The sequence below is a fragment of the Dendrobates tinctorius genome, unplaced genomic scaffold (genome assembly GCF_039654945.1).
Source record: "Dendrobates tinctorius isolate UK_male_01 unplaced genomic scaffold, ASM3965494v1 ptg000119l, whole genome shotgun sequence".
NCBI classification, from domain to species: Eukaryota; Metazoa; Chordata; class Amphibia; order Anura; family Dendrobatidae; genus Dendrobates; species Dendrobates tinctorius.
Genome location: NW_027361787.1, coordinates 2,852,357 through 2,869,955, shown reverse-complemented (window position 1 = coordinate 2,869,955; position 17,599 = coordinate 2,852,357). Strand labels below are relative to the sequence as shown.

At 48.1% G+C, this 17,599-nt stretch overlaps 1 protein-coding gene across 1 annotated transcript in view; it reads right to left on the bottom strand.

Annotated features, from left to right (window-relative positions):
• LOC141101527 (uncharacterized) overlaps positions 1-17,056 on the bottom strand; it is a 29,602-nt gene extending 12,546 nt beyond the window's left edge. Inside the window, exon 1 of the mRNA XM_073590652.1 lies at positions 17,024-17,056. Coding sequence (XP_073446753.1) covers positions 17,024-17,056 — 33 coding nt within the window. The remainder of the gene's footprint in view (positions 1-17,023) is intronic.
• Positions 17,057-17,599: the final 543 nt, after the last annotated feature.

Genomic DNA, 17,599 nt, shown 5'->3' with positions numbered 1-17,599 from the left:
CCTTGATGGGTAAATCAGGAAAATTCTCTTCTGTAGAAGATCTTCACTGAGAGGATCCGATATTGTAGAGACCTGAATGAGAAGAAGATGATCCGATGTAACATCATAAGAATCCTGTGTAATAATACAATTACTGGAGATAATAAGGGAAACATATGAGGAGATTTATTATCTTACAGGGTTTAGTTTTCTTCCCTGACATCTACTAATAAAACCTATATATTTAGGCCACAGACAACAAGCAGTTTCCTCCTCGGAGTCGGCAGCTGAACACGTTCCTCATAGACTCATCTTCCATAACGCTAATTCTCGTCTCATTACCGACACTGGAATCGGCATTAGCAATACTGCAGGAGAGATTCATTACATGCGACATGAGAAATAACTCCTTCATGATGAGGACGACATCTTCATCTTCTACTACGGCTCTAGAGACAGATGTGGCCAGAGTCGGTCACTGTCTCCATCCCCACCGGCCGTCTATATGAAGGTTTCCCGTCTTCCCCGCACTGGAATCTTCTCTCACGTTAGATCTCAGCTCTGAGTCACACACAGAAGTTTGAGGCTTTTCTGGAAGAACAGGACAGGAGAGATCTGAGGCCGATGTCTCCATGTACAGGGTTTCCCCTCGGGATAAGAGGCTTTTCGATCCCTTTCCCCCAATTAGAGGGGACACCTGTGGATATCGGGGTCTTTACCGGCTGCAGTCCTGGGGGGATTTACTCGGTAACGTGGACGTTGGACAAACGTCACCATCAATTCCCATCAGAGTGAAGGAACATCGCTCCTCTATTCAGCTCTATGGATCCAGGATGAAATCCACTGCGGCCCCTGCAAGAAAAGAGCGAAGTCTGGTGAGACCCCCGAGGCCGGAGATTTCTACAGTTGCTCTGTGCGCACAGGACCTGTGATGAGGTCACAGGAGGGGAGGAGTCAGGGGTCACATGATCAGGGCCTCAGTGTGTGCAGGACTCTGCTGTGCTGGTTGCCATGGTGCTGGATGAGGGGAAGTTTCTGTGTGGGGTCAGGAGGGGTTTACAGGGTGGATGTAGCAGAGCCGTGTGTGTACGAGGTGTATGGAGCAGAGCCGTGTGTGTACAAGGTGTACGGAGCGGAGCCGCGTGTGTACGAGGTGTACGGAGTGGAGCCCTGTGTGTACGAGGTGTACGGAGCGGAGCCGTGTGTGTACGAGGTGTACGGAGCGGAGCCCTGTGTGTACGAGGTGTACGGAGCGGAGCCGTGTGTGTATGAGGTGTACGGAGCGGAGCCGCGTGTGTACGAGGTGTACGGAGCGGAGCCCTGTGTGTACGAGGTGTACGGAGCGGAGCCGTGTGTGTACGAGGTGTACGGAGCGGAGCCCTGTGTGTACGAGGTGTACGGAGCGGAGCCCTGTGTGTACGAGGTGTATGGAGCGGAGCCATGTGTGTACGAGGTGTACGGAGCGGAGCCGTGTGTGTACGAGGTGTACGGAGCGGAGCCGCATGTGTACGAAGTGTACGGAGTGGAGCCGTGTGTGTACGAGGTGTACGGAGCGGAGCCGTGTGTGTATGAGGTGTACGGAGCGGAGCCGCGTGTGTACGAGGTGTACGGAGTGGAGCCCTGTGTGTACGAGGTGTACGGAGCGGAGCCGTGTGTGTACGAGGTGTACGGAGCGGAGCCCTGTGTGTACGAGGTGTACGGAGCGGAGCCCTGTGTGTACGAGGTGTATGGAGCGGAGCCATGTGTGTACGAGGTGTACGGAGCGGAGCCGTGTGTGTACGAGGTGTACGGAGCGGAGCCGCATGTGTACGAAGTGTACGGAGCGGAGCCGTGTGTGTACGAGGTGTTCGGAGCGGAGCCGTGTGTGTACGAGGTGTACGGAGCGGAGCCGTGTGTGTACGAGGTGTACGGAGCGGAGCCGCGTGTGTACGAGGTGTAAGGAGCGGAGCCGTGTGTGTACGATGTGTACGGAGCGGAGCCGCGTCTGTACGATGTGTACGGAGTGGAGCCGTGTGTGTATGAGGTGTACGGAGCGGAGCCGTGTGTGTATGAGGTGTACGGAGCGGAGCCGTGTGTGTACGAGGTGTACGGAGTGGAGCCGTGTGTGTACGAGGTGTACGGAGCGGAGCCGTGTGTGTACAAGGTGTATGGAGGGGAGCCGTGTGTGTACGAGGTGTACGGAGCGGAGCCATGTGTGTACGAGGTGTACGGAGCGGAACCGCGTGTATGCGAGGTGTACGGAGCGGAGATGTGTGTGTGCGAGGTGTATGGAGTGAAGCCGTGTGTGTACGAGGTGTACGGAGCGGAGCCATGTGTGTATGAGGTGTTCGGAGCGGAACCGCGTGTGTGCGAGGTGTACGGAGCGGAGATGTGTGTGTGCGAGGTTTACGGAGAGGAGCCGTGTGTGTACGAGGTGTACGGAGCGGAGCTGTGTGTACGAGGTGTACGTAGCAGAGCCGTGTGTGTACAAGGTGTATGGAGTGGAGCCGTGTGTGTACGAGGTGTAAGGAGCGGAGCTGTGTGTGTACTCTGTATACCACCATCTTCAGTCACACACCCCTGTGTACGCTGTATACACCCGTATACCCCCAGCTTCGGTCACAGACCCTGCATCTCTCACACTGTAGAACTGACGCCGGACACGCACGGTAAAACTGCGGTCGTCGGTCTCTCATCTCTCGCACTTATACTGATAACATAAGATGGAGTCAGACGAACCCTCCTACAAAACGTGAGAACAAAGTCATTACTACAGGACTGTGTGAGAAAGGGATTTATTCTACAAGAAACGCTGGGGCCACAAATGAGGGAATCCGGGCCCCGTGGCTGGATACTCCGGGCCCCCAGCGTGTTAGGACCAGGCGGGGTCTTTGGCCCTGGAGCTTCTCTACTCGGGATAATGAGACTCTGATCTTGGTCATCCGTGTGGATAATGGAATTACAAAGCTTGTCATAGACTTTCCATGTTAAGCACGGACGGCACATGTACAGCACACGGACGGCTCATGTACAGCACACGGACAGCACATGTACAGCACACGGACGGCACATGTACAGCACACGGACGGCACATGTACAGCACACGGACGGCTCATGTACAGCACACGGACAACACATGTACAGCACACGGACAGCACATGTACAGCACACGGACGGCACATGTACAGCACACGGACGGCTCATGTACAGCACACAGGCGGCACATGTACAGCACACGGACGGCACATGTACAGCACACGGACAGCACACGGACTGCACATCTACAGCACACGGACAGCACACGGACTGCACATCTACAGCACACGGACAGCACACGGACTGCACACGTACAGCACACAGACAGCACACGGATGGCACATGTACAGCACACGGACGGCACACGTACAGCACACGGACTGCACATCTACTGCACATGGACAGCACACGGACTGCACACGTACAGCACACGGACGGCACACGGATGGCACATGTACAGCACACGGACGGCACACGTACAGCACACGGACGGCACATGTACAGCACACGGACGGCACGTTTACATGGACCCATAGACTTGTATTGGCCCTTTGTCATCTGTGCTGCTGGGAAAACACGGACATGAGAGCAGCACCGTAGGTCAAATAGGGGACACGTGGCATCTGTGAAAAACATGACAGGTCGTGTGAAGGGGCCGTACAGTCACATAATAGAAAACATTAGCAGAATTGCCGTCTTTTTCTACATCCTACCTCACAAACAGCAGAATAAAAAGAGATTATTAACAAGTCCTACATGTCCCCCAACTACTCTGCTAAATCCCCTCTGGCTCCGTGGCCGATGGTTATTATTCACTTTGCAGCTATAATATAAGGTGAAGCCACAAGACCCCTGCAGACCAGTGCTGAGGCTGACGGAGACCCCCGGAGCCACAAGACCACTGCAGCCCAGTGCTGAGACTGACGGAGACCCCCAGACCTACAAGACCACTGCAGCCCAGCGCTGAGGCTGACGGAGAACCCCAGAGCCACAAGACCACTTCAGTACACTGCTGAGACTGGCAGAAACCCCCCAGAGCCACAAGACCACTGCAGCCCAGTGCTAAGACTGGTGGAGACCCCCGGAGCCACAAGACCACTGCAGCCCAGTGCTGAGACTGACGGAGACCCCCGAAGCCACAAGACCACTTCAGTACACTGCTGAGACTGGCAGAAACCCCCCAGAGTCACAAGACCACTGCAGCCCAGTGCTAAGACTGGTGGAGACCCCCGGAGCCACAAGACCACTGCAGCCCAGTGCTGAGACTGACGGAGACCCCCGAAGCCACAAGACCACTTCAGTACACTGCTGAGACTGGCAGAAACCCCCCAGAGCCACAAGACCACTGCAGCCCAGTGCTAAGACTGGTGGAGACCCCCGGAGCCACAAGAACACTGCAGCCCAGTGCTAAGACTGGCAGACACCCCCAGAGCCACAAGAACACTGCAGCCCAATGCTAAGACTGGCAGAGACCCCCGGAGCATTGGTGTTTGAGCCACGGGGGATTTATCATTTCATGCTAATTATTTTTACATTCTCAGAAATCCCCTGTAGTGTCTGTTCACATTCACCATTTTTGCTGTGGATTGATCTACAGTGTTGGCAGGAAATATTCTACTTTTTTGCAGCCTTTTCACTCACATTTTTTTGTCCCATTCATTTGAACAGGGAAAAAAACACTGCAGAATCTCTGAAAGATGACAGCAACAGATTTATAAAAAAAAAGTGTCTTCAGGCCGGTGTCCGTGTCTGGCCGGTGTCCGTGTCTGGTCAGTGTCCATGTCTGGCCGGTGTCCGTGTTTGGCTGCTGTCCGTGTCTGGCTGCTGTCCGTGTCTGGCCACTGTCCGTGTCTACCCGGTGTCCGTGTCTGGCCACTGTCCGTGTCTACCCGGTGTCCGTGTCTGCCCAGTGTCCATGCCTGCCCAGTGCCCGTGTCTGCCCAGTGTCCGTGTCTGCCCGGTGTCCGTGTCTGGCCGGTGTCCGTGTTTGACTGCTGTCTGTGTCTGGCCGCTGTCCGTGTCTGGCTGCTGTCCGTGTCTGGCCAATGTCCGTGTCTGCCCGGTGTCAGTGTCTGTCCGCTGTCCGTGTCTGGCCGCTGTCCGTGTCTACCTGGTGTCCGTGTCTGCCTGGTGTCCGTGTCTGGCCGCTGTCCGTGTCTGGCCGGTGTCCGTGTCTGCCCGGTGTTCATGTCTGCCCGGTGTTCGTGTCTGGCCGGCATTCATGTTTGCCCGGTGTCCGTGTGTGGCCAGCGTCCGTGTCTGCCCAGTGTCCATGTCTGCCCGGTCTGTGTCTGGTTGGTGTCCGTGTCTGGATGTTGTCCATGTCTGGATGCTGTCCGTGTCTGGCCGGTGTCCGTGTCTGGCCGCTGCACTGGGACAGGCTGGAATAGTATAGTAGACGTCACTATTCCACACAATAGGATATTAAGCCATGTTCACACTGTGCTTCTGCAGTGCGTCCGGGGGCTCTGCCTGAATCCCTCTAAAATAGGAATCACATAAATCCCCGTTGGGGCCACAGACGGCACTGACACCAGCAGAGGACAAAGGAATTTGTTTTTTTTCTGAAATTGACTGATTTATGTCCTTAGGCCGGTGCACACGATCAGGAATTGGCAGCGCTTTGGACGCAGCACATGTCCGCTGCCAGCTACTGAACACAGGTGACTCCACATGTGATCACTGAACCGTACGGATTCACTGCGTACAATACATTGTACGGGTGAGATTTATCGCATCTCCACAAGATAAATAGACATGTGATCTGGAAAGACGAACCGCATGTCCGTCTCTAAGGATAGGGAATGTAGATTGTGAGCCTCATTGGGGACAACGCCACTAATGTCTGTAAAGTGCTGTGGAATTAATAGCGTTATATAAATGAGTAACTATAAATATATAAACTGCGGGGGTTCTGGCCTTTCACAAAATGTCAGCAGAGCCCCTGCAGCACCGTACACCCGCAGCGGCGCTCCACACATCTGAACGACCCCTCATCCCAGCCTGCAGCAACGCTCCACTCCTGCCTCCTCCAGCAGCGACCCTGGGACCTCGCATCACCGCAGTCACCAACCCCGGTAAGTAATTTATTAAAAAAAGTTATTTTCCTTTTCTTCTTCTCAAAATTTGGGGGCGTCTTATAATCCGGAGCATTTTATAACCTGTAAAATACGGTAAACTACTGATTCCTATTATGGCGACACTACAATTACAGGACTATATATGCAGCATATATACACAGATACACACTATACATGTACACACATCATATATACTTTATAAATATAGAAACATACACTATATGCTGTATATACAGTACACACATACTGTGTATATAAAGTATATACACACAGAAACATTCAGTTTATATACAGTATATACAGTATGCTCACATACACATACAGCTTATATATTTACACAATATAGTGCACACATGCAGTATACAAGTATAATATACATACACATACCATATACTGTATGTACATGTATATGTATATATACAGTGGGGCAAAAAAAGTATTTAGTCAGTCAGCAATAGTGCAAGTTCCACCACTTAAAAAGATGAGAGGCATCTGTAATTTACATCATAGGTAGACCTCAACTATGGGAGACAAACTGAGAAAAAAAAATCCAGAAAATCACATTGTCTGTTTTTTTTTCCTTTTATTTGCATATTATGGTGGAAAATAAGTATTTGGTCAGAAACAAAATTTCATCTCAATACTTTGTGATATATCCTTTGTTGGCAATGACAGAGGTCAAACGTTTTCTGTAAGTCTTCACAAGGTTGCCACACACTGTTGTTGGTATGTTGGCCCATTCCTCCATGCAGATCTCCTCTAGAGCAGTGATGTTTTTGGCTTTTCGCTTGGCAACACGGACTTTCAACTCCCTCCAAAGGTTTTCTATAGGGTTGAGATCTGGAGACTGGCTAGGCCACTCCAGGACCTTGAAATGCTTCTTACGAAGCCACTCCTTCGTTGCCCTGGCGGTGTGATTTGGATCATTGTCATGTTGAAAGACCCAGCCACGTTTCATCATCAATGCCCTTGCTGATGGAAGGAGGTTTGCACTCAAAATCTCACGATACATGGCCCCATTCATTCTTTCATGTACCCGGATCAGTCGTCCTGGCCCCTTTGCAGAGAAACAGCCCCAAAGCATGATGTTTCCACTACCATGCTTTACAGTAGGTATGGTGTTTGATGGATGCAACTCAGTATTCTTTTTCCTCCAAACACGACAAGTTGTGTTTCTACCAAACAGTTCCAGTTTAGTTTCATCAGACCATAGGACATTCTCCCAAAACTCCTCTGGATCATCCAAATGCTCTCTAGCAAACTTCAGACGGGCCCGGACATGTACAGGCTTAAGCAGTGGGACACGTCTGGCACTGCAGGATCTGAGTCCATGGTGGCGTAGTGTGTTACTTATGGTAGGCCTTGTTACATTGGTCCCAGCTCTCTGCAGTTCATTCAATAGGTCCCCCCGTGTGGTTCTGGGATTTTTGCTCACCGTTCTTGTGATCATTCTGACCCCACGGGGTGGGATTTTGCGTGGAGCACCAGATCGAGGGAGATTATCAGTGGTCTTGTATGTCTTCCATTTTCTAATTATTGCTCCCACAGTTGATTTCTTCACTCCAAGCTGGTTGGCTATTGCAGATTCAGTCTTCCCAGCCTGGTGCAGGGCTACAATTTTGTTTCTGGTGTCCTTTGACAGCTCTTTGGTCTTCACCATAGTGGAGTTTGGAATCAGACTGTTTGAGGGTGTGCACAGGTGTCTTTTTATACTGATAACAAGTTTAAACAGGTGCCATTACTACAGGTAATGAGTGGAGGAAAGAGGAGACTCTTAAAGAAGAAGTTACAGGTCTGTGAGAGCCAGAAATCTTGATTGCTTGTTTCTGACCAAATACTTATTTTACACCATAATATGCAAATAAAATGAAAAAAAACAGACAATGTGATTTTCTGGATTTTTTTTTCTCAGTTTGTCTCCCATAGTTGAGGTCTACCTATGATGTAAATTACAGACGCCTCTCATCTTTTTAAGTGGTGGAACTTGCACTATTGCTGACTGACTAAATACTTTTTTGCCCCACTGTATATATATATATATATACTAGCTGAAGAGCCCGGCGCTGCCCGGGCATAGTAACTAACTGTGGTTAGTTATAGCAAATTATAATTATCCTCCATCCCATAGGCCCGTGCCCATATACCCATCATACATATCCTCCATCACATAGTCGAGTGCTCATATACCCATCACACATCCTCCATCCCATAGTCCCATGCCCATATACCCATCATACATATCCTCCATCCCATAGTCCCATGCCCATATACCCATCATACATATCCTCCATCCCATAGTCCCATGCCTATATACCCATAATACATATTCGCCATTCCATAGTCGAGTGCCCATATACCCATCACACATCCTTCATCTCATAGCCCCATGCCCACATACCCATCATACACATACTCCATCCCATAGTCCCGTGCCCATATACCCCATATACCCATCATACATATCCACCATCTCATAGCCCCGTGCCCATATACCCGTCATACATATCCTCCATCCCATAGTCCAGTGCCCATATACCCATTGTGACATCGGCGGCTATGCCCGCCGATGCCCCTTCTAGAGCAGCGCGCACCGCAGCGTTTCCCTACCTGCGCGCTCCCGTCCGGCCTCGTGCCCGTCGTCCACGCTCCCTCACGGCGGCTCCTGGCTTCCGCTCTCTGTCACGCGCTCGCCCCCTCTCGTCCTCTCTCTCCAGCTGTGGGCGGCGCTGAGGGGCTGGCCTGGCGCACGCACTTCCGGGGGCTGGTATATTTCAGGCGTCCTCGCTGTTAGGAGGACGCCTGATGATTGTGTAGCAATCTGGCCCCTACAGTGCGTCTGTAGTTAGTCCTATCTCTGCCTATCCTTCCTGCCTTCCTCTGTGTCGTCCTCCCCGCTCTCCCCAGTCTGTCCACGCTCTCCTTTCTTCCATTCCATGTGCCGTTCCCTGTCTCCAGTTCGCCTTGATTCCTCCTCTTGCCTTTCCGTATTGAGTCCTTCCCTGAGCCACCTGTCCCTGCTAGTATTTCTGTCCGCTGCTTCCCCAGGCCTTTTGTTCGTGGAGCCGTCCCTCTTGGTTCCGGCTGTCGCGCCTCCGTCCTCTGAGGTCCTGCCCCAAACGGTCCCTGTATAGGGGCGGTCTTCACCTGGCGTGCTCGACCCGGGGGCTCCGGATCCGCGATCCAGAGGGTCCACTCTCTGACATAGTTTTCGTCAGCACTACACCCATCATACATATCCTCCATCCCATAGTCCAGTGCCCATATACCCATCATACATATCCTCCATCCCATAGTCCAGTGCCCATATACCCATCACACATCCTCCATCCCATAGTCCCGTGCCCATATACATATCCGCCATCCCATAGTCCCGTGCCCATATACCCGTCAAACATATCCTCCATCCCATAGTCCCATGCCCATATACCCATCATACATATTCGCCATCCCATAGTCCCGTGCCCATATACCCATCACAGATCCTTCATCTCATAGTCCCATGCCCATATACCCATCATACATATCCGCCATCTCATAGTCCCGTGCCCATATACCCATCATACATATCCTCCATCCCATAGTCCAGTGCCCATATATCCATCACACATCCTCCATCCCATAGTCCCGTGCCCATATACCCATCAAACATATCCTCCATCCCATAGTCCAGTGCCCATATACCCATCACACATCCTCCATCCCATAGTCCTGTGCCCATATACCTATCATACATATCCTCCATCCCATAGTCCAGTGCCCATATACCCATCACACATCCTCCATCCCATAGTCCCGTGCCCATATACATATCCGCCATCCCATAGTCCCGTGCCCATATACCCGTCAAACATATCCTCCATCCCATAGTCCCATGCCCATATACCCATCATACATATTCGCCATCCCATAGTCGAGTGCCCATATACCCATCACAGATCCTTCATCTCATAGTCCCATGCCCATATACCCATCATACATATCCGCCATCTCATAGTCCCGTGCCCATATACCCATCATACATATCTGCCATCCCATAGTCCAGTGCCCATATACCCATCACACATCCTCCATCTCATAGTCAACCATTATGACATCATAATGAGCGGCGGAAGGGCTTGCAACCTATGATGACATCATGATAAACCGGAGAGACTAGAGTCTAGGCTAGTTAACAAAAAATTATCAAATTTTTATTAATCATAAAAAGTGACATAAAATGTCAGTATATGCAAAAAGACACTGAACACAATACACGAGTGAGCAGACAGTATGAAAAGGGGTACTTATATAATTAAAAGTGACCTCAAAACCCTAGAACGTGGCATGAATTTCCTACGATCACGCTTAGTACATACGGGATAAAGCAGATATATATGTGCTGCCACTAGTCACAGCAGTCTTAGTGGACAAAATAGTCCCAAGTATAACAAGCATAATGCTAAACCCCAGGTACCGAGGTTCCCCCAATTATAATCAATGTCGTAAATAGACAAATCCAATAGCACTAAATAATATGGAGGGGTACCGGACACTGCGGCATGTGAAGAGACTAAAGATCCATAGTTAGTGAAAGGTGTATAAGGCAGAACAATTGAGATAAATGAATCAACCAAAATACATTGCCAATATGTAATTACCCGTCATGCTTCCAAGTGTGAAGGCAGGACGACAAACCCCGACGCACGTTTCGATGTGTAAATCTTCCTCAGGGGGCGTGGCTTTAATATGCCTAGGTTCCCATTTAAATACCCTACTTGTTTGCGAAGTTACCAATAGGAATGTAATGAAGCGAATGGGTGCAATGTATCCGCCCATGAACGTCACACTTAATCACAGTTCAATTGTTCCAGCCAGTCCCCAGAGGCGGAAAGGGCACCTCCACCAATGATATGCTCAGACATCAACGCTGACAAGCAGGAAGTGAGGGCGGTGACCCTCACTCCTGCCAGTTAAGTACACACACGTCACTTCCGCCCTCAGTACGGAGCGGTGAGTGGCAGTATGGGGGGCGGGTATTAACCCCGTGCCGCTGGTGAACCCGCACGTCACTACCACTCTGCTGCTGCGTCACGTGGGACGGCCGGCGCCTAGCCGTCACCAGGCGACGCAGTCATGCAGGAGATGGAAAGGACGCACTAAGAACATCCGGCAGTGAGATGGAAAGGACGCGTTAGGAGCATCAGGTAGTGAGGGAGACGTATAGGCATAGTAACCATGAACAGATTGCTTACAGGGAAAGTGATGATATAGGGGATATATCATGGAATTTGACCTATATCATCACTTTCCCTGTAACATTTTTGGAGCAGTTTCTCCATTTCCCGAGCCCCGTAACATTGTTATTTTCCTCCGGTGGAGCTGTATGATGGATTATTTTCTGCAGGATGAGATAACGTTTTTATTAGTACAATTGTGATCGCTCGTTACAGCATTTTTTGTGGAATTGTGCCAACCATAAATACGTAATTTTGGCAATTCTCACATTTTTCCTATTTCTGGTGTTTACTGATCGGGTTAATTGTTTTTATGTTTTTTACAGAGGGGTAAAAGACACACAGGCAGTGCTGTACAAAAACAACAGATAATGTAACAAAAAAGAACAGCGAGCACTGAAGGAGATAAAAACTGCCAAGATCCTGTTATTAGAGAAGCCGATAAAGGCAATAATGTAGTGTTAGTAGCAATGGACAATATAGTTAGGCTGAGTTCACACGTGGCGTTTTTTTCGCGTTTCCGCGGCGGTTTTAACCGCGCGATTTTGCCGCGAAAACGCGAAAAATAAGCATCCCATGCATTCCTATGGGATTCCGCAATGCTGTGCTAATGCTGCGGTTTTTACCGCGGCGGAATTGCTTCGCGGTAAAAACCGCAGCATGCTCATTAATTTGCGGAATCGCGGCGATCCCGCACCCATAGGAATGCATTGTTCCGCTTATTTCCCGCATGTGGCTGTGCACAACATGCGAAAAGTAAGCAGAACAATTGCGGATGGTACCCACGGTCCGGAGGAGAGGAGACTGTCCTCCGGGCTTTGGGTACCTTATCCCTGTAAAAAATAGAATTTAAAAATAAAAAATATTGTTATTCTCACCCTTCGACGTCCCGCGCAGCCTTCCCGCTTCTCTTCACGCTTTCGTTCCCAGTAATCCTTTGCGAAAATGCCCGCGATGGCGTCCGTTCTCACGGGATCGCGAAGTCTCGCGGTCATTCACGCGACGTCATCGCGAATTACCGCGAGACGTCGCGATCCCGCGAGAACGGACGTCATCGCGGGCATTTTCGCAAAGGATTACTGGGAACGGCTGCGCGGGATGTCGGAAGGTAAGAATAACACCGTTTTTTATTTTTTTTTACATACTATCTTTTACTACTGATGCTGCATAGGCGGCCTCAGTAGTAAAAAGTTGGTCACACTTGTCAAACACTGTGTTTGATGAGTGTGACCAACCTGTCAATCAGTTCTCCAAGCGATGCTATAGATCGCTTGGAAAACGCTAGCATTCTGCAAGCTAATTACGCTTGCAAAGTGCTAGTTTTTCCGCGGGAAAATCGTGGGAATTTAAAATGCGATTTTCCCGCGGACTGGAATTCCGGAATTCTCGCGGAAATTTCCGTGAGAATTCCGGTACGTGTGCACATAGCCTAAGGAGCAGAAAGACAGCGATCAGATAGCAGCACAGAGAAAAACAAGCGCTGATCCCACAAATAACGAGAAGGAACAACTAAGATCTTCTCTGAGATTTCACATAGAGAAGGGACGATTGTCTAAGAAATATCAGAGAAACTCTTCCCTGAATTTCCACACAAGCCGCATTGGTGTTATATTCCTAAAGTCCACAAAGACGCAGCGCCCCCACCAGGCCGCCCGATAGTGTGCGGGGTCGGATCAGTAACAGAATCTTTCTCTACATTTATAGACCGGTGTCTGAGACCATTACTGAGAATAGCACCTGCTCACATCAAGGACACCGGAGATTTATAGAGAATTGTGTCCGGTATAGATTGGCAGGAGGGTTATAAATTGGCTTTGATCGACGTCGGGAGCTTGTACGCACGAATTCCACAAATCACAGGACTGGAAGCAATAAAAAATCTATGGAAAAAACTGCTGAAACAGATGACTACAGTCATATGTTAAAGTTTGGGCACCCCTATTAATGTTAACCTTTTTTCTTTATAACAATTTTGTTTTTTGCAACAGCTATTTCAGTTTCATATATCTAATAACTGATGGCCTCAGTTATATTTCTGGATTCAAATGAGGTTTATTGTACCAACAGAAAATGTGCAATCTGCATTTTAACAAAATTTGACCGGTGCAAAAGTATGGGCACCTCAACATAAAAGTGACATTAATATTTCGTAGATCCTCCTTTTGCAAAAATAACAGCCTCTAGTCCCTTCCTGTAGCTATTAATGAGTTCCTGGATCCTGGATGAAGGTATTTGTGACCATTCCGGTTTACAAAACAATTCCAGTTCAGTTAAGTTTGATGGTCGCCGAGCATGGACAGCCCGCTTCAAATCATCCCACAGATGTTCAATGATATTCAGGTCTGGGGACTGGGATGGCCATTCCAGAACATTGTAATTGTTCCTCTGCATGAATGCCTGAGTAGATTTGGAGCGGTGTTTTGGATCATTATCTTGCTGAAATATCCATCCCCTGCGTAACTTCAACTTCGTCACTGATTCTTGCACATTATTGTCAAGAATCTGCTGATACTGAGTTGAATCCATGCGACCCTCAACTTTAACAAGATTCCCGGTGCCGGCATTGGCCACACAGCCCCATAGCATGATGGAACCTCCACCAAATTTTACTGTGGGTAGCAAGTGTTTTTCTTGGAATGCTGTGTTTTTTAGCCTCCATGCATAACGCCTTTTTGTATGACCAAACAACTCAATCTTTGTTTCATCAGTCCACAGGACCTTCTTCCAAAATGTAACTGGCTTGTCCAAATGTGCTTTTGCATACCTCAGGCGACTCTGTTTGTGGCGTGCTTGCAGAATCGACTTCTTTCGCATCACTCTCCCATACAGCTTCTCCTTGTGCAAAGTGCGCTGTATTGTTGACCGATGCACAGTGACACCATCTGCAGCAAGATGAGGCTGCCGGTCTTTGGAGGTGGTCTGTGGATTGTCCTTGACTGTTCTCACCATTCTTCTTCTCTGCCTTTCTGATATTTTTCTTGGCCTGCCACTTCTGGGCTTAACAAGAACTGTACCTGTGTTCTTCCATTTCCTTACTATGTTCCTCACAGTGAAAACTGACAGGTTAAATCTCTGAGACAACTTTTTGTATCCTTCCCCTGAAAAGCTATGTTGAATAATCTTTGTTTTCAGATCATTTGAGAGTTGTTTTGAGGAGCCCATGATGCCACTCTTCATAGGAGAATCAAATAGGGGAACTACTTGCAAGTGGCCACCTTAAATACCTTTTCTCATGATTTGATACACCTGGCTATGAAGTTCAAAGCTCAATGAGGTTACAAAACCAATTTAGTGCTTCAGGAAGTCAGTAAAAAGTAGTTAGGAGTGTTCAACTCAAGAAAATGATAAGGGTGCCCATACTTTTGCACTGGTCAAATTTTGTTTAAATGCAGATTGCACATTTTCTGTTAGTACAATAAACCTCATTTGAATCCAGAAATATAACTGAGTCCATCAGTTATTAGATATATGAAACTGAAATAGCTGATGCAAAAAACAAAATTGTTATAAAGAAAAAAGGTTAACATTAATAGGGGTGCCCAAACTTTAACATATGACTGTATATTGGATTCATCCTGGAAAGCCTGAATGTTATATTGTCCCATAAGGCCTTCTCTTTTGGGAGCAGCTGGTCCACCCAGATGACGGGGACAACGATGGGGGCGCCAGATGCTGCAGTTTCACTAATTTGTTCTTGCCAGACTTTGAAAATAAATATATTTATAGTGTAAACCCCACCTGACACCTCCATGCGGACCACCGGTACGTGGATGATGTGTTTCTGGTGTGGGCTGGGACAGAAAGGGGTTCATGATTTTATTACATATATGGTCGAGGAGAATAAGGTTAATATGAGATTTATTCACAATTTGGACAGAATAACTTAGATTTCTCAGATGTGAATAATAAAATAGTGGATGGTAGAATAATAACCAGCACCTATAAAAACCTGCAGCCATCAATATGTCCCTCCATTCTAATAATGCGCACCTGGAACATACTAACAGAGGCCGACCATACAGCCGGTATCTGAGGCTGAGAACAATGAATAGTAGAGAAGAAGGTTTCCTACAACCAGCGAATGACCTGACAGACGACTTATTACACAGAGGTTATCCGCCAACATTATTACACTGTGCTAGAGCGATGGAGGAACCCATGTGGGTCTAGTTACAAGATCCAGGAGGAAGAGCAGAAAAAAGGACGAGATAATAAAAGGTTTATTGTTACTTTTACACCTAATCCCAATATGAATGTAATAAAATCAGCGATAAACAGGAATTGGCATTTGTGAGGAGATAAAGATTTAGCCGTAGCAGCAAAGAACAACCCTCGATTGCTTCTAGAAGAAGCGGTGACTTAGATGACTTATCGCTACAGGAAAGATTCCAGGAGAAGAACAATAAAGTCACCTGGTTACATGGAAGACGCCCAAGAGGCCATTTCCATTGTGGGGATCGCTCCTTCTGTCATCTCCATCTTACAGGAGAAATCTGAGGATCGGGGCGATGACGGTAGATAAACTAATCACGGGCCGCACAGAGCAAGTGCTTTATGTCATATACTGCCCAGGACGATTATTATATTGCCCCGACTATTAGACCGCGGCACATCAGGCTCAGAGAACATTTCCATTCAGTCACACAGGGAAAGGATCTGTGACATTAATGATATAAGAGAGGTCCATAATGCGGACCCCAATGTGCTGAGATCTGCAGGAATTGAGCCCGCTGATTATCCTGTACAAGGCGGTGACCAGAATAGATTACTACTAACAAGAGAAGCAGCATGGATTGTGGATTGTGATGCACAAGTTCCCCTTGGCCTCAGTGATACATTGAATATGTCTGTGTGGCTGTGATCTATGTTATATTTCTTTTAATTTTTTGTATTAATCATCTCACTGTACTCACTGTAAATGTTTTGCCCTTCTCAGTTAACCATTTCCTAACCCTTGTTAAAAGGAAGTGGTGTAACCCCCTGACAAGCATGGACCTGTAGAAGTGCTAAGCAAGTGCGAAACGGCCGTAGTCCGTCAGGCTCTCTCATCTGTATAGCTCCCTGCTACCTGCACGCCGCACTCTAATATGGTTTGATGTCTCGTTTCACCATGGAATAAAATTGCAAGAAGGATCTGGGTGACAATTCTTTCAATTCCTTATGATTACTCTTATACGTATACACAATGGTGATGAATGGAAGGCCGCATTCGGACCGGAGGGTCATATTGAAAATTTGGTGATGCCATTCAGATTAAACAATGCTCCGGCAGTCTTTGAAAATGTCATTTTTTTTCTCACCGATGGGTAGATTTGCGGAAGTTTACCTGGATGATATATTGAGTTACTCACGTCCTCTGCAGGAGCATCATGAGCCTGTCAGACAGCTGGAGTGGGAAAAACATTACCCAGCAATCCCTTTTTGACATTTTGAAGACTTCCATCATTGAAAAATGTCCTAGCGCCAAGAAACATAAAAGAGAAGAAGGAAGATTTGCTAAAAGTCGCCTGTCTCCCGAATAAACTCATTACATGCAATCTGAAAACTTGCCTCTGTTGTGACTCGATCTGCCATGGTCTCTCTGAATTCACCCTTATTTCTACTGGTGAAATTTTCCCGACCAAAATCCCCATGTCATGTTCCACCAGTTATGTTACATACGTGATTATATGCTCATACCAGAAATTATATGTGGGAAGGACGACCCAACCCCTCCACAAAAGGCTGAACTCTCACCGTTCCAATATTCCATAGGGCTTTCTCCAACATGGGCTTTCACGTCACTGCACCATCAAACACAAGAAAGATTCCACACAACTGAGAATATTCCCCACAGAGGAGATTCCCCCACAGGATCAGAATCGCATTGGACAACTACATCGGGAAGAAATCTTCTGGATTTATAAACTAAACCCCCTTACTCCAAATGGGCTCAGTGAGATCACAGATGTTACAGAGCCTCCTGCTGCACCAGCCTGGGATAAGTCAGATCATCGCCGGATCCCCGAACACCTCCTGTGACCCGGCTCCACCAGCGCTGCCGATCCCCCCCCCCGGGTTTACTGAAATCAGACTGTGGGACAGACCCCCATTTGACACATTAACTTTTGCCCTATTTTCCTCCTGAAACTTTGGGGTGCGTCTTATGGTCCGGTGCGGCTTATTGTCTGAAAGATACAGTATATCTTTATTCATTCTTTTAGGTGACCTCACTTCATTCATAGGCACTTTATAATATAATTATTATATGTAAGTGTGTTCTGTTTTCTCATGATCTATAATTTATCTTTGTGTGACGGACTTTCTCATGAA